Source organism: Scyliorhinus torazame, chromosome 13 (genome assembly GCF_047496885.1).
Source record: "Scyliorhinus torazame isolate Kashiwa2021f chromosome 13, sScyTor2.1, whole genome shotgun sequence".
NCBI lineage: Eukaryota > Metazoa > Chordata > Chondrichthyes > Carcharhiniformes > Scyliorhinidae > Scyliorhinus > Scyliorhinus torazame.
Genome location: NC_092719.1, coordinates 225,607,309 through 225,631,294, shown reverse-complemented (window position 1 = coordinate 225,631,294; position 23,986 = coordinate 225,607,309). Strand labels below are relative to the sequence as shown.

Genomic DNA, 23,986 nt, shown 5'->3' with positions numbered 1-23,986 from the left:
AACCTCCTCACTCCCTAACGCTATCAACATTCTGGGTGTTTATGCTCCACATTAACCTCCTCACTCCCTAACGCTATCAACATTCTGGGTGTTTATGCTCCACATTAACCTCCTCACTCCCTAACGCTATCAACATTCTGGGTGTTTATGCTCCACATTAACCTCCTCACTCCCTAACGCTATCAACATTCTGGGTGTTTATGCTCCACATTAACCTCCTCACTCCCTAACGCTATCAACATTCTGGGTGTTTATGCTCCACATTAACCTCCTCACTCCCTAACGCTATCAACATTCTGGGTGTTTATGCTCCACATTAACCTCCTCACTCCCTAACGCTATCAACATTCTGGGTGTTTATGCTCCACATTAACCTCCTCACTCCCTAACGCTATCAACATTCTGGGTGTTTATGCTCCACATTAACCTCCTCACTCCCTAACGCTATCAACATTCTGGGTGTTTATGCTCCACATTAACCTCCTCACTCCCTAACGCTATCAACATTCTGGGTGTTTATGCTCCACATTAACCTCCTCACTCCCTAACGCTATCAACATATCCTCATACTTCTTTCTCTCTGATGTGTTGATCTAGCTTTCATGTAAAATGCATCTAGGTCTTTTGCCTCAATTACTCCACGAGGCAGCGAGTTCCATATTTTTGACAGTCTGTGCAGATTTTGTGAACATCTTATATTTATGACTTTTGTTATTTCAGGTTGTGGTGTAATCAGCCCTGCCCTCCACCCTATTACAGACCTTCCCCTTTGTTAAATTCTCTCTGCTTATCTCTTGTTCTGTACTTGCTTATAAACTGTTAAATCCTAATTCTGACTGAAGATCATTGGCCTGAAACATTAACTATGTTTCTCTCAACAGCCTCCCAGTGTGCCTGGGTCATCAGCTCTACCTCAGGATGTAACTGCCTGGAGTGGAAACATACAACTAGTTCACAAATGTCATTTTCAACGACGGAAACCTGCTACCTTTAGCCAGTGGGAGCGTATATATGAATCCAATCCCACAGCACTATTTATAAATTCATTCTTGGGATGTGGGTGTCACTGGCTATGCCAGCATTAATTGTCCATCCCTAGGTGCCCTTGAAAAGATGGTGAGTTGCCTTCTTGAACCGCTAGAGTCCATGTGGTGTAGGTACACCCACAGTGCTGTTAGAGAGGGAGTTCCAGCACCAGAGTGGAACGTAGATCAGAATCAATAGGGAAATGGTACTCAACAAACTATTGGGATTGAGGACCGACAAGTCCCCAGAGCGTGATGGCCTACGTCCTAGGGTATTAGTGGCACCAAAGATAGTGGATCCATTGGTTACAATATTCCAAACTTCCCTGGACATGGGAAAGGATCCAGTGGATTGGAAAAATGCTTACACCCTTATCCAAAAGAGAGGGAGACAGAATGTGGGAGATTACAGACTGATTAGTTTAACATCTTTTGTTGGGAAATTATTAAATCCATTGTTAAGGAAATAATATCAGGACATTTGGAAAGTCAAAACGCTATCCATCAGAGTCAGCATGGCTTTATGAAGGGCAAATCATGTTCGACTAATTTGCTAGAGTTCTTTGCAGATGGAACAAGCCTAGTGGATAATGGGGATGCTGCTGTAGATATCGTATATCTGGGCTTCAAAAGGTATTTGAGAAGGTGCCTCACAGAAGGTTAATTCACAAGGTTAGATCACATGGGGTTAGGGATATTTATTAGCTTGGATAGATGACTGTCCAGGCTGACGGACAGAAGACGGAGTCGGGATAAATGGGTGCTTTTCTGGATGCAAGATGTAACTAGTGGGGTGCCATAGGGTTTGGTTCTTAGGCCCCAACTATTTATAACCTATATTAATGACTCGGATACAGGAATAGAAGGTTCTAGTGCCAAATTTGCAAATGACACTTAATAGGTGAGACAGTTAGTTGCAATGGGGAAATAAGAACCTTATAAATGGATATAGATAGGTTAGGAGAGTGAGGCAAAATGTGGCAGATGGAGTTTAACGTGGATAAGTGTGAGGTCATGCATTTTGGTCAGAAAAATTGAAAGAAAACTTATCTAAATGGGGAGAGACTTCGGGGAGCTCTGATGCAGAGGAATCTGGGGGTCCTCGTGCACGAGTCACAGAAAACGAGCATGCAGGTACAGCAGGTAATAAAGAAAGTGAATTGAATATTGGCATTTATAGCTAAAGGAATAGAGCATAAATGTAAGGAAGTGTTGTTGCAACTGTACAAGGCATTGGTGAGACCTCACCTGGAGTATTGTGCAGTTTTGGTCCCCTTATTTGAGGAAAGATGTAGTGGCATTGGAGGCAGTTCAGAGGAGGTTCACCAGATTGATTCCAGAGATGAGGAGCTTGTCGTATAAAGAGAGATTGAACAGTTCAGGCCTATACTCGCGATGTTAGAAGAATGAGGGGAGATCAAATTGAGGTATACAAGATAAAAGGTGTGGATAAAGTAGACGTGGAGCGGATGCTTCCTCTTGTGCGGCATTCTAGATCAAGAGGTCATAATCACAGGATAAGAGGTAGCAAGTTTAAAACAAAGTTGAGGAGAAACTACTTCTCCCAAATGGTCATGAATCTGTGGAATTTGCTACCCCAGAGTGCGGGGGATGCTGGGACAGTGAGTACATGTAAGGAGGAGTTAGACAGATTTTAATTAGTAATGGGTTGGTGTGTTCTGGAGAACGGGCAGGACGGTGTTGAGGCCATGGTGAGAACAGTCATGATTGTATTGAACAGTGGAGCAGGCTCGAGCGGCTAAACTGCTGACTCCTGCCCCAAATTCTTATGTTCTGAGGAAGAACTATTCTGTCTAATTCCACCTTCCAGCTCCTGATCTGTAGCCCTGTCAGTAACAACACCTCAAACACAAATCTGGTGTTCTTGATTAATAAGGGGATCAGGGGTTATGGGGAGAAGGCAGGAGGATGGGGATGAGGAACACATCAGCCAGGATTGAATGGCGGAGCTGACTCAATGGGCCGAATGGCATAATTCTGCTCCTATATCTTATGGGCTTACTTACCGATGTTACAAGTGTGTCCTGCTTAATCTGGACGTTCTCAGGTGTTGACCTGATTGCCACTGGCTCGAGGTTGGTCTCCTCTGTGCGCAGTTTCTCTTTCTCATTCGAGCGTGGCTCCTCCTTGGGAGAAAGTGTGTGCTGGCTGCTCCCAGGCTGTGATTTATCCAATGAAGGTGGGCCTGCAGGCACAGCTACTTTGGCACCCCCCACTGCACCTTAAACAGGGACGCACAAAGCTTGTGTTTAGAAGGTCCAGTGAAAACACACACAAACGCAAGCATTGTTTAAGGCAACAACCGCTACAAAGGGTTGAATTCCTACCTTTCTCACCCTAGATTAAATACAGAGTAAAACTCCCTCTACACTGTTCCGATCAAACACTCCCAGGACAGGTACAGCACGGGGTTAGATACAGAGTAAAGCTCCCTCTACACTGTCCCCATCAAACACTCCCAGGACAGATACAGCACGGGGTTAGATACAGAGTAAACCTCCCTCTACACTGTCCCATCAAACACTCCCAGGACAGGTACAGCACGGGGTTAGATACAGAGTAAAGCTCCCTCTGCACTGTCCCCATCAAACACTCCCAGGACAGGTACAGCACGGGGTTAGATACAGAGTAAAACTCCCTCTACACTGTCCCCATCAAACACTCCCAGGACAGGTACAGCACGGGGTTAGATACAGAGTAAAGCTCCCTCTACACTGTCCCCATCAAACACTCCCAGGACAGGTGCAGCACGGGGTTAGATACAGAGTAAAGCTCCCTCTACACTGTCCCCATCAAACACTCCCAGGACAGGTGCAGCACGGGGTTAGATACAGAGTGTAGCTACCTCCACAGGCATAATTACCACGCTTTAGCCTCAAAGTCAGAAACAGACTCTGTACAGAACCCCATTTGGTATTTTCGATTTCCCAACCATCCTGTGGCTGCCTTATTTAACAATTTGTATTTATATTGTTTTTCTATGTTACAAAAATACACTTCATTTGTAAAATCGGTGAAAGAACATTACAAACATTTCAAAATGGCCATCACAGGAAGTGCAATGATATTCAGGTTTTCTACAGAGATCATGCTGTGTCAAAGAACAATGAACAAAGAAAATTACAGCACAGGAACAGGCCCTCCCAGCCTGAGCCGATCCAGATCCTTTATGTTTCGGGTAATAAAGTCACTGGGGAAATGAGGGGGAGTTCAGTCTTGTGATTCTTCAATCTCATTTTATCTGTTGTCCTTGTGGTCAGTCTCAACTGGTTCAATCCCAGATCCTCAAGCTGGAAGGCTGGTGGCTGTCCTGCTGTGTGATCCGATTACAGCAAGGAGTCTTTTTAATTTGCTTGACCACGTGGTGCTGTGCAATATTCTGGAATATGCTGATCAGGCTGCGTTGCTGCTGCTTGCAGTGACTCTATCAGGAGATCTGTCATCGTATCCCGAGCTCCTCTGCCTCACACCATCCTCACTCATCCCACGGAGCTCATCTGCAACCGCTCTGTGACAGCTGTCATCTAACTATGCCTCGGTCACCCCACTTTCCGCTCTCCTCCACTTTGTCCTCTCGGAGAGATCTCTGTAACTTTTCAGCTTTGATCAAATGGTCAAAATACTGACATTTTCTTTTCTGGATGTCACTTTTTCCAAATCCTTGTTCAAGAACCTTTTTCATGTGCCTTCTGCTTTCTATATGGGATTTTTAGCAAATGCCTTAGCCTGCACTTTCTTCCAGAGCTTTACTCATTGTCCAGGTGTCTGAAGCTGACAGGAAAGTGGATAGAATGGAGCGGTTCATGATTTTTTTCCCCTCGTTACAAGTTTGAGTTTTGTTGTTAACACATCCTTCAGCTTCACAAAATTACTTGCGGATATTTCAATACTTTTGACATCTGCATCACATTTGCTATATTGTGTTATAATTTGTCCAAAAGAGACAAACGTATCTACTTGTTCTAGTGTGACGCAATCAACTTTAATCCTCCTTCTTAGACCTTTATCATACGGATGTTTAGTGTAAAGCCCACACTCTTGTATCAAAAGAGAAAATGCTGGAAAATCTCAGCAGGTCTGGCAGCATCAGTAGGAAGATAGAAGAGCGAACGTTTCGAGTCCAGATGACCCTTCGTCAAAGCCCTTTGGCTTGAGCTTTGACAAAGGGTCATCTGGACTCGAAAGTTTAGCTCTTATATCTCCCTACTGATGCTGCCAGACCTGCTGAGGTTTTCTAGCATTTTCTCGTTTCAGATTCCAGCATCCGCAGTAATTTGCTTTTTACTGCACTCTTGTATGCCTTGGTGAAGGTGTTGACAATGGCTTAGAGCTCAGCTTCGGAGAATGTGCACAGACACAGGCATTGCCTGCATACTGTAAAATTCAATACAAGATGGGATGACCTTGGATCTGGCCTGCAGGTGGTCTGTAGTTTAACTCCATTCCAGTGGGGAGTTTGCGGAGGGCGAGATGGAATATTGCAGCAAGGAAGACCGTGAAGAGCGTCATTGTGACGACATAGCCTTGTCTGACCAAAGTCCGAATGTCAATTGGGCCTGTGGTGGATGTATTGGTCAGGATCAGGGTGCACGTTATTGTGGAGCAGGCGAAGGATGCCAACAGACTTTTGGGGGCAGCCGAAACAGAAGGGGACACACGTAATCCCTCGCAGTCGACAGGCTCTTGTGAGGTCAAAGGTAGCCCAGTACAAGGGATAGTGCTGCTCCTTGCAATTCTCTTGTAGATGCCACACAAAGATAATGTCCGTTGTGCCCCTTAGTGAACAGAATCCTCATTGAGACTCTGGGTGGAGCTCTGCAGCTACAGGGAGAAGCCGATTAAGGAGAACTCTTGCAATGACCTTCCCTGTTGCCAACAACGGGATAAGTCCTCTGCAGTTACTGAGGGTGAACTTGCCGCCTTTCTTGAACATGGTCACAATTAGTGTCTCAGAGAGCTCCTGGCACATTCTCCTCCTTCCGATAAGGGAAATGAGGTAATGCATTCACGCCAACAGTGCTTCTCCGTCATGTTTTATGCTTTGACAGAGATTGCACATGCTCCTGGTGCCTTGCACTTCTTCAGTTGTCAGATGGTCTTTTCGACCTCATGCCAGGTTGGGTTGAGGCGAGATGGTGGTGGGTAGCATGCTGGAGTCAAGGGCACTTGTGCTGAAGACAGAGTTTCTTTCAAGGTCTTCAAAGTGCTCCTTCCGGCGGGCATCTCTCTGTTTACGATGAGCACCTCACCATTCTTGGCCAGCAGTGGGGTAGGGCCTTGGATGCTTGGGACATAGGTGGTTTTGACTGCACTAAAGTAATCACATGCATCATGGTTGTCAGCTAACTGCTGGATTTACTGCGCTTTCTCCACCCACCATCTGATCGTTAGGTCATGGGTCTTTTGCTGGGCCTCAGCAGTCTGCTTTCTTGTTCCCGTGTTGAGTTGCTGTTTCAGATTCAGAAAATCCTTGTGCTTGCAGCTTATCAACTCCTGGATCTTCTGGTCGTTCTCACTGAACACGTCTTGGTGTTTCCTGGCCAAGGAACGAGGTGTCTCTCCAGAGGTGTTGATTATCTGAGGGACAGGCCAGGCGCAGTGGACACTGTCTCTCTGGAACATTGGGAGCCATCAAGTTGGCAGTGAGGTGCTTTGAGTGCCTCAGTATTGATATTCCTGCGGCATTGTTTCTGTCGCTGCTTTGGGGCGACATCGACACTGATTACAGAGCGAATTAGACGGTGGTCCGTCCAGCAGTCGTCGGCTCCTGTCATGTCGCAGGTAGTACACACGTCCTTGCTGTCCCTCACTTAATGATGATACAAGAACATAAGAACTAGCAGCAGCAGTAGGCCATCTGGCCCCTCTAGCCTGCTCCGCCATTCAATGCGGTCATGGCTGATCTTTTGTGGACTTTCCGGCCCGAACACCATAACCCTTAATCCCTTTATTCTTCAAAAAACTATCTATCTTTATCTTAAAAACATTTAATGAAGGAGCCTCTACTGCTTCACTGGGCAAGGAATTCCATAGATTCACAACCCTTTGGGTGAAGAAGTTCCTCCTCAACTCAGTCCTAAATATACTTCCCCTTATTTTGAGGCTATGCCCTAGTTCTGCTTTCACCCGCCAGTGGAAACAACCTGCCCGCATCTATCCTATCTATTCCCTTCTAAATTCCAACGAGTACAGTCCCAATCTACTCAACCTCTCCTCGTAATCCAATCCCCTCAACTCTGGGATTAACCTAGTGAATCTCCTCTGCACACCGTCTAGCGCCAGTACGTCCTTTCTCAGGTAAGGAGACCAAAACTGAATATAATCGAGCAGGTGCCAGTACTTGGAGCGAAAGTGCTTCCATGAGGCCTTGTACTTGTCTCTAAAAGAACAAGGTTATAACAAAGCCATGATCGAGGCATCGGCAGGAGCTGGGTGCCGTGGGGTGTGGGATTTCCCTAACCCTACTCCGCCGATTACACCTCTCCAGAGATCTGTTCCCTGTCCAACTCTTGCATTAAAGTCGCCAAGGAGGATCAGCTTGCCACCTGATGGGTCACGAGACAAGATTATTTATGGCTGGAGTAAAATTTCTCTTTGGACGCGTCTGTAGCTTCCAGTTTTGGGGCCTACGCACAGAGGACTGCAGAGCATTGGTTCGGGGCTAGGATGAGTGAACGTTGTGAAGTGTTCGATTATCCCGCAAGGAGAGTCCAGAGACGGCCAACTAGTCTGGTTTTAATGGTGAAGCCAACCCTATGGAGGTGGCCATCTTCTTGTTTACCTTTCCAGAAGTGTCGTGAAAGAGTACCCTTTAAGAAATGGGTGTTTAAGAAATGTATCTTTAAGAAATGGAGCTGCTCATGTTAATGGAGTGATGTCAGAGTGTGGGCGGAGCTGAGCTCTACTTCTGCTTTTTTAGCTTCAGTTTGAGAAAGCTTGGCAGTGTCTGTGAGCTGCACTGCTGTTGATCTCTGCCGTGAAGGACTATCTCTTAATCATTTGGTGAATTCAGAAGAATTATAAATGTTTTCAGCCTTGAATGTAAACCCTAATGTGCTCCTGTTTGAAGGTTTGTTAAGTTTTTGGATGTTAAGAGAACAGCATACAGATTACTTAGTGTTGTATTCTTTGGGGGGTGTATTTGATTTACTGGTTGCTAAGAGATTCACTGCTTGTTTTAGAAAGGTTAACTTGAGTTCATAGAATAAACATTGTTTTGTTTTTTTAAAAAACACTGGTCCATTTCTGCTGTACCACACCTGTAGAGTGGGCCGTGTGCTCCCCGTACCACAATCTATTAAAAGTTGTGGGTCAGGTGAACTCCATGATACACTTTGGGGTTCGCTAACCCCTGGCCCATAACAGAAGACAGCGTAAACGTCACTTTGATCCTTGAGATGGCCTTCCCCTGCCCACCAGGTCTTGCCTAGGGTGACGATGTCAAATATCTCGGGCTCCTGGAAAGCGATCACAGAACACCGTTCCGGTCTGTCACTTTTAGGGTCGTCAATGAGGATCCTGACATTCCAGGTCCTAAACTTCATTCCGAGGGTTGGAAGATGACTGTGCCGGAGTTCTTCAAACGTGGGGTGGCTGTTGCACAGCAGTGACCACGCGGGCTTGATGGAGCACGGCCTTGGTCCGGTGGAAACAGGATCCAAGATGACTGGAGAACAGGCTCCATCGTGTGGCCTAGTCCTGGGGTTCAGTGCAGTGGTGGCCTCACGAGCTCATTCGTTCCCTCGTGTTTCCAGCATTGCTTCTCTCTTGCTGCTTAAGACCCTTACCCACCAGTACTTTACCCCAGTGTTATACAGTGACAGACCTGTCACACCAGTACTGAACCCCAGTGTTATACAGTGACAGACCCAGTACTGTACCCCAGTGTTATACAGGGCCAGACTTATCCCCACTAGTACTGTACCCCAGTGTTATACAGTGACAGACCCGTCCCCACCGGTACTGTACCCCAGTGTTATACAGTGACAGACCCGTACCCACCAGTACTGTACCCCAGTGTTATACAGTGACAGACCCGTCCCCACCAGTACTGTACCCCAGTGTTATACAGTGACAGACCCATCCCCACCAGTACTGTACCCCAGTGTTGTACAGTGACAGACCCGTACCCACCAGTACTGTACCCCAGTGTTATACAGTGACAGACCCGTACCCACCAGTACTGTACCCCAGTGTATACAGTGACAGACCCAATAATGTACCCCAGTGTTATACAGGGCCAGACTTATCCCCACTTGTACTGAACCCCCGTGTATCAGTGACAGACCCGTGCCCACCAGTACAGTTTCCCTGTGTCACCAAACCCAAGTTGCTTTTTCCGATCAATATAGATTGATGGTCAGCACTACTGGTTGTTTTCCAAAGGTTAAAATTTCACACTGCCAGCGGAACTCAAAATCCTCGCAGCATCATTTGCACACCATATATTCTTCGGAGGTGATAATTAATGAAGAGCAATGACTGAGCGAGGCCAACCAGCAGGCTAGCTTAGCCCACACTGCAGAATAAGAACAGTAAATACACTGGAAAGACACAGCAGGTCAGTCAGCACCCAGAGAAACAGAGCATTTTGATGCTGCGCGTATCCATCATCATAAGATCTCATTTCTTGCCAAGTGCTGACTGACCTGGCTTCGATTTAATCATTTCAAATGATTTAGATGTCAGTCTGCAGACCTTGTGCTGCGAGAGCTTCAAGTCCTCCCCAGCGCTGATTCCGTCTCTTCTTCAAACTGATATCGATGCGTGACGTTGTGAAGGTGTACTGGCACTGCTCTGGGTTAATTAGATTCCTGGGGGAGAAAACAAGATCAAATCATAGTAATTATAGAAAATACTGTCAGAGGATCTCAGAGACCCCACAGCACTCTCTTCCTGGCCTGATTTGCCACTGCTGCCTTTGGGCAGTGTTACGTCACCTGATTTTCCATCTCGGAGCCATTACAGAGCCTGACAGAGGCCAAGAGGCTGTTTGAGTGGGAATGTTTCTCAGCAGCAATTGTGCAAAAGCAGTAGAGCTGGCATTTAAAAAGCTGCTGGCTGGGAAATAAAGCGAAGATAATCAGGAAAGTTACAGAAAGGTTTCAGATATTTGACCAGATATTGTGATGGGGTGAATGGATAAAATGTTCTGTAATTTTGTTTTCCTTGCCTCTGGCGATCAGAAGTATTTATATCTACATCAGGAAAGACGAAATGAACTTGGGTGTTACAGCGCGGAAGGAGGTGGCAAAAGGCAATGCTGGAGTAAGGGTGGTTTGGGGGGGAATGGATGGACACAGGCGCAATTTGGAAATGAACCAATTTATGACGAACGTCAACAAGTTCTGGCCATAAAGTGGTCAACACGGAACAGACTCCCTAAGGACAAGAGGCAAAAACCCTGGAATCAGCTGGAAAAATGCTGTCACCAGGAACTAGAGCTTCTCCTGTAGGTGCAAACAGAGTGGCCTTCCTCTTCTGTCCCATTTTGTAAAGCAGTGCAATGGGTTCGATGAGAAGGTAGCACAGGGGTTCCCAAACTGTGGAGAATTGCAATTGGGGTCACGAGCTCAGAGGCAGCAATGGCAGCTGTGGAGCAGAGCCTCAAATCTGACAGTCCTGGAATCAGGTGCAAGGCCTTTTTAAATGTGTGTTTATTTTTGGCTCATGGACGCAGCCTAATCTAAATGAGCTGAGGCTGGATTGTTGACACCAATAGAACCTGCAAAGCGTTAAGTATTTCAGTTTTTGTTCTGCCTTTATCCCGACTGTTTGAACACTCACCCTAACCCTCAGTTTATACCCTGGGTCATACCAAATGTGAAACCAGGGGCTGGTTTAGCACAGTGGGCTAAGACAGCTGGCTTGTAATGCAGAACAAGACCAGCAGCAGTTCAATTCCCGTTCCAGCCTCCCCGAACAGGCGACTGTGAAGTTAAGTTTTCACAGTACCTTCATTGAAGCCTACTTGTGACAATAAGCGATTATTATTAAAGTGGGGCCACAGCAGAAAAAAGATTTGGGAAGCATTGGGGTAGCATGTATGTTGGAATGGAAAACTGTGTTTGTACCTGTCTCGTGGTTTGCTAGAACAGCGGCATTAGGAGCAGTGGGCCATTCATAGAATTCCTCCAGTCTGGCCCTCAAAGAGCACCCCCATCATATCCTCGCAACCCCATGCATTGATCATGGCCAATCCATTTAACCTGCACATCTTTGGACTGTGGGAGGAAACCGGAGCAGCCGGAAGAGACCCACGCAGACACGGGGAGAACGTGCAGACTCCACACAGAGTGACCCAAGCCGGGAATCGAACCCGGGTCCCTGGCGCTGCGAGGCAGCAGTGCTAACCACTGTGCCGCCCTTTGAGCCTGCTTCACCATTCGATGAGACCTTGGCTGATCTGGTTTTGGTCTCAACCCCACTCTCCTGACTGCCCCCCGTCAACTCCCTCATCCATCAAAATCTACCCAACTCAGCCGCACCAGTCTTCACTGGCCGTGTACATTCCTTAATCAGTTTTAATTTAAATAATGCAGTTATGCAGAATGAGATGGTCCACATACATTCTTGGGAAGGATTACAACAGAATTGCTCCCTTCAAATTTAAAATTCTAATCCATCTTAACTGTCAATACTCCTAACAAAGTGTATCACAGAGGTTAGCACTTGCTTCACAGCTCCAGGGTCCCAGGTTCGATTCCCGGCTTGGGTCACTGTCTGTGCGGAGTCTGCACGTCCTCCCCGTGTCTGCGTGGGTTTCCTCCGGGTGCTCCGGTTTCCTCCCACAAGTCCCGAAAGACGTGCTGTTAGGCAATTTGGACATTCTGAATTCTCCCTCTGTGTACCCGAACAGGCGCTGGAAAGTGGCGATTCGGGGCTTTTCACAGTAACTTCATTGCAGCGTTAATGTAAGCCTACTTGCGACAATAATAAAGATTATTATTTGATTTTAAATGTTTCTTCCAATACAATTGCCTTGTGGACCATCGATACAACAGGGAGCTTCTCAGGAGATTGGAGGTCACGGAGCATGACGCTGGAGGTGGCTGGCAATAGTCACTGGTGGCCGAGTGGAGTTCGGACCATGGTGGAAAGTACAGAATTTGTACCAAGACATAGGGTTGAGGAAGACTGAAGCAGCAGGCTGCAGTTAAGCTTTTACCAGCAAAGAACAAGGATTTTCTGGTCATGTACACTTGGGGGCGGTGAAATAGAAAATCGAGTCCAGTGGGCTCAGAGGCAACAGGTGCGTGGAGGATTTGAGATAGCTGAACTTATTTGGAGTTGCTCAATGTCAGCTGACAGTCAGATCGAGATTCAAGGGCATCTGCCAACAGCAAACATTTAATCTGCAACCATCCAACGGCAGGCCCATCACCCAGAATTACTGCAGTTGTTTCAAAACAAACAGTTGTGCTATAGTAAATTTGAGGGTGGCACAAGTGGGTTTGCTGTATGTCCAGAACCCGGATTTCAATCCAGAGGCAGTCTTTTATGAAATTTCAATGTTACATCATGTGGGACTAAATCAGAAAATTACTAAATAATTCAATCAGAAAGATAACAGCAAATTACTGTGGATCCTAGAATCGGAAACAAAAACAGAAAACACTGGACAATCTCAGCAAGTCTGGCAGTATCCGTGGAGAGAGAAGGGAGCTAACGTTTCCAGTCTGGATGGAGTCCAGTATCCGTGGAGAGAGAAGGGAACGAACGTTTCCAGTCTGGATGGAGTCCAGTATCCGTGGAGAGAGAAGGGAGCTAACGTTTCCAGTCTGGATGGAGTCCAGTATCCGTGGAGAGAGAAGGGAGCGAACGTTTCCAGTCTGGATGGAGTCCAGTATCCGTGGAGAGAGAAGGGAGCTAACGTTTCCAGTCTGGATGGAGTCCAGTATCCGTGGAGAGAGAAGGGAGAGAACGTTTCCAGTCTGGATGGAGTCCAGTATCCGTGGAGAGAGAAGGGAGCAAACGTTTCCAGTCTGGATGGAGTCCAGTATCCGTGGAGAGAGAAGGGAGCGAACGTTTCCAGTCTGGATGGAGTCCAGTATCCGTGGAGAGAGAAGGGAGCTAACGTTTCCAGTCTGGATGGAGTCCAGTATCCGTGGAGAGAGAAGGGAGCGAACGTTTCCAGTCTGGATGGAGTCCAGTATCCGTGGAGAGAGAAGGGAGCGAACGTTTCCAGTCTGGATGGAGTCCAGTATCCGTGGAGAGAGAAGGGAGCGAACGTTTCCAGTCTGGATGGAGTCCAGCATCCGTGGAGAGAGAAGGGAGCTAACGTTTCCAGTCTGGATGGAGTCCAGTATCCGTGGAGAGAGAAGGGAGCTAACGTTTCCAGTCTGGATGGAGTCCAGTATCCGTGGAGAGAGAAGGGAGCTAACGTTTCCAGTCTGGATGGAGTCCAGTATCCGTGGAGAGAGAAGGGAGCTAACGTTTCCAGTCTGGATGGAGTCCAGTATCCGTGGAGAGAGAAGGGAGCTAACGTTTCCAGTCTGGATGGAGTCCAGTATCCGTGGAGAGAGAAGGGAGCGAACGTTTCCAGTCTGGATGGAGTCCAGTATCCGTGGAGAGAGAAGGGAGCGAACGTTTCCAGTCTGGATGGAGTCCAGTATCCGTGGAGAGAGAAGGGAGCGAACGTTTCCAGTCTGGATGGAGTCCAGTATCCGTGGAGAGAGAAGGGAGCGAACGTTTCCAGTCTGGATGGAGTCCAGTATCCGTGGAGAGAGAGAAGGGAGCGAACGTTTCCAGTCTGGATGGAGTCCAGTATCCGTGGAGAGAGAAGGGAGCTAACGTTTCCAGTCTGGATGGAGTCCAGTATCCGTGGAGAGAGAAGGGAGCTAACGTTTCCAGTCTGGATGGAGTCCAGTATCCGTGGAGAGAGAAGGGAGCTAACGTTTCCAGTCTGGATGGAGTCCAGTATCCGTGGAGAGAGAAGGGAGCTAACGTTTCCAGTCTGGATGGAGTCCAGTATCCGTGGAGAGAGAAGGGAGCTAACGTTTCCAGTCTGGATGGAGTCCAGTATCCGTGGAGAGAGAAGGGAGCGAACGTTTCCAGTCTGGATGGAGTCCAGTATCCGTGGAGAGAGAAGGGAGCGAACGTTTCCAGTCTGGATGACTCTTTGTCACGGTCTACATTCAGGCAGGAAAGCTGGCGAAAGAAATGGAAACACTTGGCGGAGTGTAGAAGGGTCTTTAGTTGGTTTGCAGTTAGTACTGGACCAGACTCGAGTGCTTGGTATAGGATAGTATGAAATGAAAATCGCTTATTGTCACAAGTAGGCTTCAAATGAAGTTACTGCGAAAAGCCCCTAGTCGCCACATTCTGGCGCCTGTTCGGGGAGGCTGCTACGGGAATTGAACCGTGCTGCTGGCCTGCCTTGGTCTGCTTTGGTCTTAGCCCTGTGCTTTCAGCGTCCAACATCATCCAGACACTGAATGGGCTTTTATACTGGAAACTGCTCTTTGGGTCAAAAACATTGACCATAGAACATAGAACATTACAGCGCAGTACAGGCCCTTCGGCCCTCGATGTTGCGCCGATCTGTGAAACCACTCTAAAGCCCATCTACACTATTCCCTTATCGTCCATATGTCTATCCAATGACAAATCTTCACAACAAAAGGCCCATTCCATATTGGAAATTCACTCTAACAAAAATAAAACAGGTTATTTTTTGGAGTTGGGTTCAATTCTGTGTATAAATCACGCTTGCAGCCCGAGTAAAGGCCAGCAATGCCGGAGCGTATGGCGCTAGTGGTTCCATCCATCTCTACGATCCTAAATCTGCTGACTAGTGCTAACCTTATGGAGTGTTTGTTGGGGTGACATTCATTGTGAAATAGCAGAGACCACTCCAAACACGTTGCAATAATGAAATCTCAGAGCATGCCAAGGAGCATTGCTTGTTCATTTAAATAAAGTTCTTGTACCATTGCAGAATGCTCTGCCTCAAGTGAAGTGATTTATAACTTTTAAACGTAGACCCATTCATAACCAGTGAGTGATATGTGGCATGTGGCAAACACTGACAACATTACGGCAGCTCTTACCGAACTTTAACCTGCCATTTGAAGACGGTGTTTGGTCCACAGTCAGGGTGGATGCGAAGAAATAGTTCGTGGCTTTAAAACAAAATCAGAACAGTAACATAGAAGATACAATCTGCCTCTTAACCAATTACCCCGTAACATTATAATTCATCACTACCACCTAAAGTGGAAGGCAAAATGTACTGAAAATAGCATTGACGCACGATCTCGCTCAGCAGGATATGCTGGACATTACAAGGGAATACCAGTTTAAATTCAATCCCAGTCTCAAAGTCACAGAGCATAATGGCAAAGTGACAGGGAAAACCAACTTCTGAATATTTTCCCTGTGGCCGAAAAAATTAATTGGACCGTGAAAGCCTGAACTGAACGGTTAGTGAGAGTCAATGATGATTAATCTAGACTTCCTGCATTGCTGCAGCCCATGGCCAATAGCTGTGAAAGATGGCTGATCCCAAGGAGTCATCATTAGCACATTTGGCACTGATATGTGAGCATTGCACTCCCTGGTTCAATACACAACTACCACACCGAGGCCCTTCCCTACTGCCGCGGAGAAAAGTAACGGGATCTAGAATTTCGGTACTGCAAGGATATTGATTCTGTCCCAGCAGTCAGGTAGTGTGTGAGTGGCCTTAATGGGAGTCGTACCAGCACCCAGCTGGCAAGCTTCACTCAGGCCTCTTAGAGCAGATTTCTTGAGGTAGTCCAGGAACACGCTACCCCAAACATGGAAGGGAAGGGGAAAGAGAAGGAGAAAACTAAAGATCCACCACTGGTACCAACCACCAGAAGAGTTGCTGGAGCTTTGGTCCCACCTCATCGCCCAGTTCCTAGGTTGTCATACCTAACATCCTTGTTAGCATCATAGAATCCCTATCGTGCAGGAGGCTATTTGGGCCATCGAGTCTGCACTAATCTACTCCGCCCTATATCCGTAATCCCATAACGTAACCTGCACATCCCTGAACACGGAGGGACAATTTTGCACGGCAATCCACCTAAACTGCACATCTTTGGACTGTGGGAGGGAACCGGAGCACCCGGAAAACCCACGCAGACACAGGGAGGACTTGCAGACTCCACACAGACAGTGACCCAAGGCCGGAATTAGACCCAGGTCCCTGGCGCTGTGAGGCAGCAGTGCTAACCACAGTGCCACCGTGCCACCCTGCTGTACCTCGGCCCAGACTAGGATAAGCAAGTCGGCTGAGAACAAACTTCCCAGCTCTGGAGCCTTGATACATCTTCATACCATAGAATAGAAGAACCCCTCCAGAGGAGGCCAATTAGCGCATTGAATCTGCACTGACCCTCCGAAAGAGCAGTCTACCGAAGCCCACTCTCCTGTCCTATCCCCAAAAAATCATGGCCAATCCACCTAATCTGCACATCTTTGGACACTAAAGGGCAATTTAGCATGGCCAATCCACATTACCTGCATATCTTGTACTGTGGGAGGAAACCCGAGCACCTGGAAGAAACCTAGGCAGACCACAGAATCCTGCAGTGCCCATTGACTCTGTAATGACCCTCAAAGAGCAGATTACCTGGGCCCACTCCCCCACCCTATCCCCGCAACCCCACCCAACCTGCATATCTTCGGATACTATGGGGCAATTTTAGCATGGCCAATCCACCTAATCTGAACCAGACAAGGCAGAACGGGCAAACGTCGCACAGCCAATCACCCAAGGCTGGAACTGAACCCTGACCCCTGGCACTGTGAGGCAGCAGTGCTAACCACTGTGCCACCATGTCGCCAGGATCTTTAACTTCCACCGGACGGAGCATCAGTTTAAGGGCCTTAACCTGGATTGTGTGTTCAGGTCTATGGAATCCAGTTTGAACACACAACCTTCCAACTCAGAGGCCAGGATGCAACCTCCCACGCCAAGGCAGACACACCACAGCGCCTGATTAAAATTGGGTTTCAAATTCTCCAGCGCCACCCTGCACATTCTCTGTACTGGTGGATAGTAAATATTTCACCCTCTGAAAATCCTCTAACCACCGAGCTTGGTTCTCACCTGGTTTGAAAAATGAGTGTGAAATCTTGTTCTCGGAAAAGAACCTTGGACACGGATTTGCAGATCTCCTTTACGTACACATGCACGACCATAGCATCGGCTCCTTTCTCATAAGAGTCATACTTAACGAAGCTCAAATTCACATAACTATCTGGAACTGCGAGACATTGAAGGAGAAAAAACAATTAGTGCCAATGCAATTTCAAGTCAGTCACACACGTGGTTTCAGTGCAATACTTTCTGCTCATCACTGCAGTTGGTGAACACTTTTCCCAATCTTAGACTGATCAGGGGAGATGGTGCAGTGGTAATGACACTCAACCAGTGATCCAGAGACCCAAATTCCAACACATCAGCTGTTCAAATTGAACCTGTTAATAGAAATCTGGAATTGAAAGCTAGTCTCAGTAACAACGATGATGAAACTATTATTGATTGCTGTAAAAATTCACCTGGTTCACAAGTCCTTTAGGGAAGGAAATCTGCCGTCCCTACCCTGTCTGGCCTCCATGTGACCCAGACTCACAGCAATTTGTTGACTTAAATTCACTCTGAAACGGTCCAGCAAGCCACTCAGTTGTACAACCTCGATAGAGAAAAGTCCTAACACCACCGTGACATATCTTCACCAGACGGACTGCAGCAGTTTAAGGTGGTGACTTACCATCACCTTCTCAAGGGCAACTGGGGATGTGCAATAATGCTGGGCCTTACCAGCAATGTTCGCTTCCATGAAAGAACATTTTTAAAGGTTCTGAAGCCAAGAATCACAAAGTAAGTTACAAATGAGGAATACATTGTGGGACCATCCAGAAGTCTGGTCTCCCCTCTTCATTGCAGTATCCAACTGCGTCTTAAATGGTTCCAGTGTTTTATACATTCCTAACTTTACTTGGGAATCTAGCCCAAGTGATGATCACCATGTGCAAGAGAACTTCCTGATTCACCTTTTACTAGTTTGACCCTTATATCCTACTTGCAATTTGAAGTATTCTGGATTTACCACTTGCCACTCCACCATCTTTTAAATCTTTATTAGATTGCCACACAAAATCTCCTGTTGAAGACTTCTCTGCGGCCCTCTTTAGGTAATTTGGACATTCTGAATTCTCCCTCGGTGTACCCGAACAGGCGCCGGAATGTGGAGACTAGGGGCTTCTCACAGTAACTTCATTGCAGTGTTAATGTAAGCCTACTTGTGATAGTAAAGATTATTATCTCAGTGATCTGTTAGGACCCAGCATTCAAGCTCCAGTTTGATCATGTCTTTATTCGGCATTCTACTATTTTGGCTATTCCTTATATTGAATGCTTCTCTGTATTTGTTGAACATGTTGTGTTTTGACTTAAGACTGCCCTGGGCTTATTTCGGCTTCTTCCTGTGATAATTCAATCCCATTTTATGGGCCACACTTGTCGTCTGATTGTCCTTTCCATTTGGAATGTTTTTCAATGGTTTGCATGAAATCCAACCTGTTTCCTATCCTGCCTACACATTTTGTCTAATTTATTCTGCGATTCAGTTTTACTGCCCCCCCCCCCCCATTTGGGCGCAAGCACAAGCATTTTGCATTGAGTTTTTGAAACCAAGTGAATGACGTGAGTTACTACCACTTGCCCTTCTGCTCTCGTCCTTCACCTCGCGTAATTCCACAACCTTGCAATAAGAAATCAGTCCTTGTGTGCCACATTCTGTACAAGCTCCAGTTCCAATTACTCTCCGAGTGCATAACTTGGAAAATTGACAAGTGCCCAGACTGCTGCTCTTGAAGCACATCAGACCCAGGGGAGACTCTGTGCCAGTTCTTCACATTGAAACGTTGGGGAGTGTGGTCTGCTTATTGTGACCATGTCATTGAGGTGGGTAGCAAGACAGCCAGCCTCATCATACTTTGAATTAGCTGGGACAACATTACTACCGCGAGCTTTGAGATGCCTTCCCTGCCCTGTGTGGACTGCAACCGTACAGCCCTTTATTTCCCAATGTAATTTTCTCATTCCTCAGCTCCTTTAACATTCAAAATGCTCCCAGAAGGAAACACCTGATAGCATCTCCAAGGGTGTGGAAGATTGTCAAAGTCAAGAGGAACATGCCTGCATCGTTATTTCGAACAAAACCACAGGCTTGTTTCAGAGCCATTCAATTGGCCCCAATCCTGTTTTTTTACCCCATTGCTCTGCAAATTTATGCTTTTCAAATATCTGTTCAAATCCCCTTTGAAATGTATTACTGAATCTGCATCCTTTCAGGCAGCAGCTTCGGGATTACAACTCACGACGTTTTTTAAAAATTCACTTTCCCCGTGCTCATTTTGTCAATTAAGTAATCTGTCTCCTTTGAAAACTGGCACCTCCTGCCAGTGGAAACAATTTTCCCTTGTTTACCCAACCAAAATCCTTCTACTTAAATTAAGCTATTCTTCAGCACAGCTCGAACGAGACACTGAAAGAATATACAAGTTACAAAGTCATGTTCACAGTGTGCTCTTAAAGTACAAAGAACAGAGTACGTAAAGTTGTTCAATTTTGCTTTCACTGAGCTCAATTTTCCTCCCACCACCCACAAACGTCTCCCCCCTTCCCGCCCGCAAACGCCCACCTTCCCGCCCGCAAACGCCCACCTTCCCGCCCGCAAACGCCCCCCCTTCCCGCCCGCAAACGCCCCCCCTTCCCGCCCGCAAACGCCCCCCCTTCCCGCCCGCAAACGCCCCCCCTTCCCGCCCGCAAACGCCCCCCCTTCCCGCCCGCAAACGCCCCCCCTTCCCGCCCGCAAACGCCCCCTTCCGCCCGCAAACGCCCCCTTCCCGCCCGCAAACGCCCCCCTCCCGCCCGCAAACTTCACCCCTCCCGCCCGCAAACTTCACCCCTCCCGCCCGCAAACTTCACCCCTCCCGCCCGCAAACTTCACCCCTCCCGCCCGCAAACTTCACCCCTCCCGCCCGCAAACTTCACCACTCCCGCCCGCAAACTTCACCACTCCCGCCCGCAAACTTCACCACTCCCGCCCGCAAACTTCACCACTCCCGCCCGCAAACTTCACCACTCCCGCCCGCAAACTTCACCACTCCCGCCCGCAAACTTCACCACTCCCGCCCGCAAACTTCACCACTCCCGCCCGCAAACTTCACCACTCCCGCCCGCAAACTTCACCACTCCCGCCCGCAAACTTCACCACTCCCGCCCGCAAACTTCACCACTCCCGCCCGCAAACTTCACCACTCCCGCCCGCAAACTTCACCACTCCCGCCCGCAAACTTCACCACTCCCGCCCGCAAACTTCACCACTCCCGCCCGCAAACTTCACCACTCCCGCCCGCAAACTTCACCACTCCCGCCCGCAAACTTCACCACTCCCGCCCGCAAACTTCACCACTCCCGCCCGCAAACTTCACCACTCCCGCCCGCAAACTTCACCACTCCCGCCCGCAAACTTCACCACTCCCGCCCGCAAACTTCACCACTCCCGCCCGCAAACGCCCCCCTTCCGCCCGCAAACGCCCAACCATCCCGCCCGCAAACGCCCCCCCTTCCGCCCGCAAACGCCCCCCCCTTCCCGCCCGCAAACGTCCCCACTCCCGCCCGCAAACTTCACCACTCCCGCCCGCAAACTTCACCACTCCCGCCCGCAAACGCCCCCTTCCCGCCCGCAAACGTCCCCACTCCCGCCCGCAAACTTCACCACTCCCGCCCGCAAACTTCACCACTCCCGCCCGCAAACTTCACCACTCCCGCCCGCAAACGCTCCCCCTTCCGCCCGCAAACGCTCCCCTTCCCGCCCGCAAACGCCCCCACTCCCGCCCGCAAACGTCCCCACTCCCGCCGGCAAACGTCCCCACTCCCGCCGGCAAACGTCCCCACTCCCGCCCGCAAACGTCCCCACTCCCGCCCGCAAACTTCACCACTCCCGCCCGCAAACTTCACCACTCCCGCCCGCAAACTTCACCACTCCCGCCCGCAAACTTCACCACTCCCGCCCGCAAACGTCCCCACTCCCGCCGGCAAACGTCCCCACTCCCGCCCGCAAACGTCCCCACTCCCGCCGGCAAACGTCCCCACTCCCGCCCGCAAACGTCCCCACTCCCGCCGGCAAACGTCCCCACTCCCGCCGGCAAACGTCCCCACTCCCGCCCGCAAACGTCCCCACTCCCGCCCGCAAACGTCCCCACTCCCGCCCGCAAACGTCCCCACTCCCGCCCGCAAACGTCCCCACTCCCGCCCGCAAACGTCCCCACTCCCGCCCGCAAACGTCCCCACTCCCGCCCGCAAACGTCCCCACTCCCGCCCGCAAACTTCACCACTCCCGCCCGCAAACGTCCCCACTCCCGCCCGCAAATATCCCCAAATCTGACCTTATGATGGAAGGGAGGTCATTAATGAAGCTGCTGAAAGTGGTTGGGTCTGGGAAACTATCTTGAGGAAGACCTGCAGTGACGTCTTGGATCTCCAGCCACCACAACCATCTTCCTTTTCTGTAAGGTTTGATTCCAACCCGCGGAGAGTTTCCCCCCCGATTCCTATTGACTCCAGTGTAGCTCGGGCTCCTTAATGCCACACTCGGTCAAATGCTGCCTTGACGTCAAGGGCAGTCATTCTTACCTCACCTCTGGTGTTCAGCTCTTTTGTCCGAGGTCAGGAACCGAAACGGAGTGTCTGTGACAGGTTATTGCTGACTAAGTGCTGCTTGATAACACTGTTGATGACTCCTTCCATCACTTTGCTGATGATGGAGAGTAGATTGATAGGGCGGTAATTGGCTGGGTTGGATTTGTCCTGTTTCTGGTGTACGGGACACACCTGAGCAATTTTCCACATTTGCGGGTAGATGCCAGTGTTGTAGTTGTACTGGAACAGCTTGGCTAGGGGCGTGGCAAGTTCTGGAGCACAAATCTTCAGTACTATTGCCGGAGCTCATAAACCTTTGCAGTATCCAGTGCCTTTAACCATTTCTTGATATCACGTGGAGTGAATCGTATTGGCTGAAGACTGACATCTGTGATAATAGAATTCGTACAGTGCAGGAGGCCATTCGGTCCATCGAGTCGACACCAACCCTCTCAAAGAGCACCCTACCTAGGCCCACTCCTCCATCCTATCCCCGTAACCCCACCAAATTTTTTAGACATCATGGGTCAATTTAGCACGGTCAATCCACCCAACCTGCACATCTTTGGACTGTGGGAGGAAACCGGAGCACCCGGAGGAAACCCACGCAGACACGGGGGGAATGTGCAAACTCCACACAATCACCCAAGGCTGGTATTGAACCCGGGTCTCTGGCACTGTGAGGCAGCTGTGCTAACCATTGTGCCACCATGGTGCTGGGGCCCTCCGGAGGAGACCGAGATGGATCATCCACTCGGCACTTCTGGCTGAAGATTGTTGTGAATGCCTCAGCCTAGTCTTTTGCACAGATGTGCTGGGCTCCTCCATCCATTCACATCTGGATGTGGCAGGACTGCAAAGCTTAGATCTGATGCATTTGTCGTGGAACCACTTCGCTCTATTACTTGCTGTTTATGCTGTTTGGCTCACATGTAGTCCTGTGTTGTAGCTTCACCAGTTGACACCTCATTCATCGTTATGCCTGATGTTGCTCCTGCCATGCTCTCCTGCACTCTTCATTGAACCAGGGTTGATCCCCAGGCTGGGTGGTATAGAGTGGGTGATATGCCGGGCCATGAGGTTGCAGATTGTGGTTGAATACAATTCTGCTGATGGCCCACAGCACCGCGTGGGTGCCCAGTCTAGAGTTGTTAGATCTGTTCAAAGTCTATCCCAATTAGCACGCTGGTAGTGCCACATAACACGATGGAGGGTATCCTCAATGTGAAGTCAGGACTTTGTCTCCACAAGGACTGTGCGGTAGTCACTGCTACCGATACGGTCAGGGACGGATACATCTGCAGCAGGCAGATTGGAGAGGATGAGGTCAAGTATGTTTTCCCTCTTGTTGGTTCCCTCACCACCTGCTGCAGTCCCAGTCTAGCAGCTCTGTCCTTTAGGACCCGGCCAGCTCAGTCTGTGGTGGCACTACCGAGCCTCTCTTGGTGATGGACATTGAAGGACCCCACCTGGAGCATATTAAACATAAACATAAGAACTATTAGCAGGAGTAGGCCATCTGGCCCCTCGAGCCTGCTCTGCCATTCAATGAGACCATGGCTGATCTTTTGTGGACTCAGCTCCACTTTCCGGTCCGAACACCATAACCCTTAATCCCTTTATTCTTCAAAAAACTATCTGTCTTTATCTTAAAAATATTTAATGAAGGAGCCTCTACTGCTTCACTGGGCAAGGAATTCCATAGATTCACAACCCTTTGGGTGAAGAAGTTCCTCCTTAGCTCTGTCCTAAATCTACTTCCCCTTATTTGGAGGCTATGCCCCCTAGTTCTGCTTTCACCCGCCACCCTCTTGCCACCCTCAGTGCTTCCTTCAAGTGGTGTTCAACATGGAGGAGTACTGATTCATCAGCGATGGCCAGTACGTGGTAATCAGCAGGAGGTTTCCTTGCCCATGTTTAACCTGAAGCCAGGAGACTTCATGAGGTCCAGAGTCGATGTTGAGGACTCACAGTTCAACCCCCTCCTGACTGCATCGCACTGTGCCGCCACCTCTGCTGGGACTGTCCTGTCGGTGAGACAGGACATACCCAGGAATGGTGATAGTGGTGTCTGGGACATTGACTGTAAGGTATGATTCTGTGAGTATGACCATGTCAGGCTGTTGCTTAACTAGTCTGTGAGACAGCTCCCCCAACTTTGGCACAAGCCTCCAGATGTTAGTAAGGGGGACTTTGCAGGGTCGGCAGGGCTGGGTTTGCTGTTGTTGTTTCCGGAGCCTGGTTCGATGCAGGTGGT

General features: G+C 48.8%; 1 protein-coding gene across 4 annotated transcripts in view; it reads right to left on the bottom strand.

Moving 5' to 3' along the window:
- Positions 1-23,986, bottom strand: part of usp19 (ubiquitin specific peptidase 19) — a 178,350-nt gene that overhangs the window by 82,474 nt on the left and 71,890 nt on the right. For 3 of the 4 annotated variants that reach the window (XM_072473111.1, XM_072473109.1, XM_072473112.1), the window contains 4 exons: positions 17,128-17,284; positions 15,098-15,169; positions 9,744-9,859; positions 3,053-3,267 (listed from right to left, as the gene is read on the bottom strand). In XM_072473111.1, the coding sequence (XP_072329212.1) occupies positions 3,053-3,267; positions 9,744-9,859; positions 15,098-15,169; positions 17,128-17,284 (560 nt within the window). The remainder of the gene's footprint in view (positions 1-3,052; positions 3,268-9,743; positions 9,860-15,097; positions 15,170-17,127; positions 17,285-23,986) is intronic. The other variant, XM_072473110.1, reaches the window with a different exon arrangement.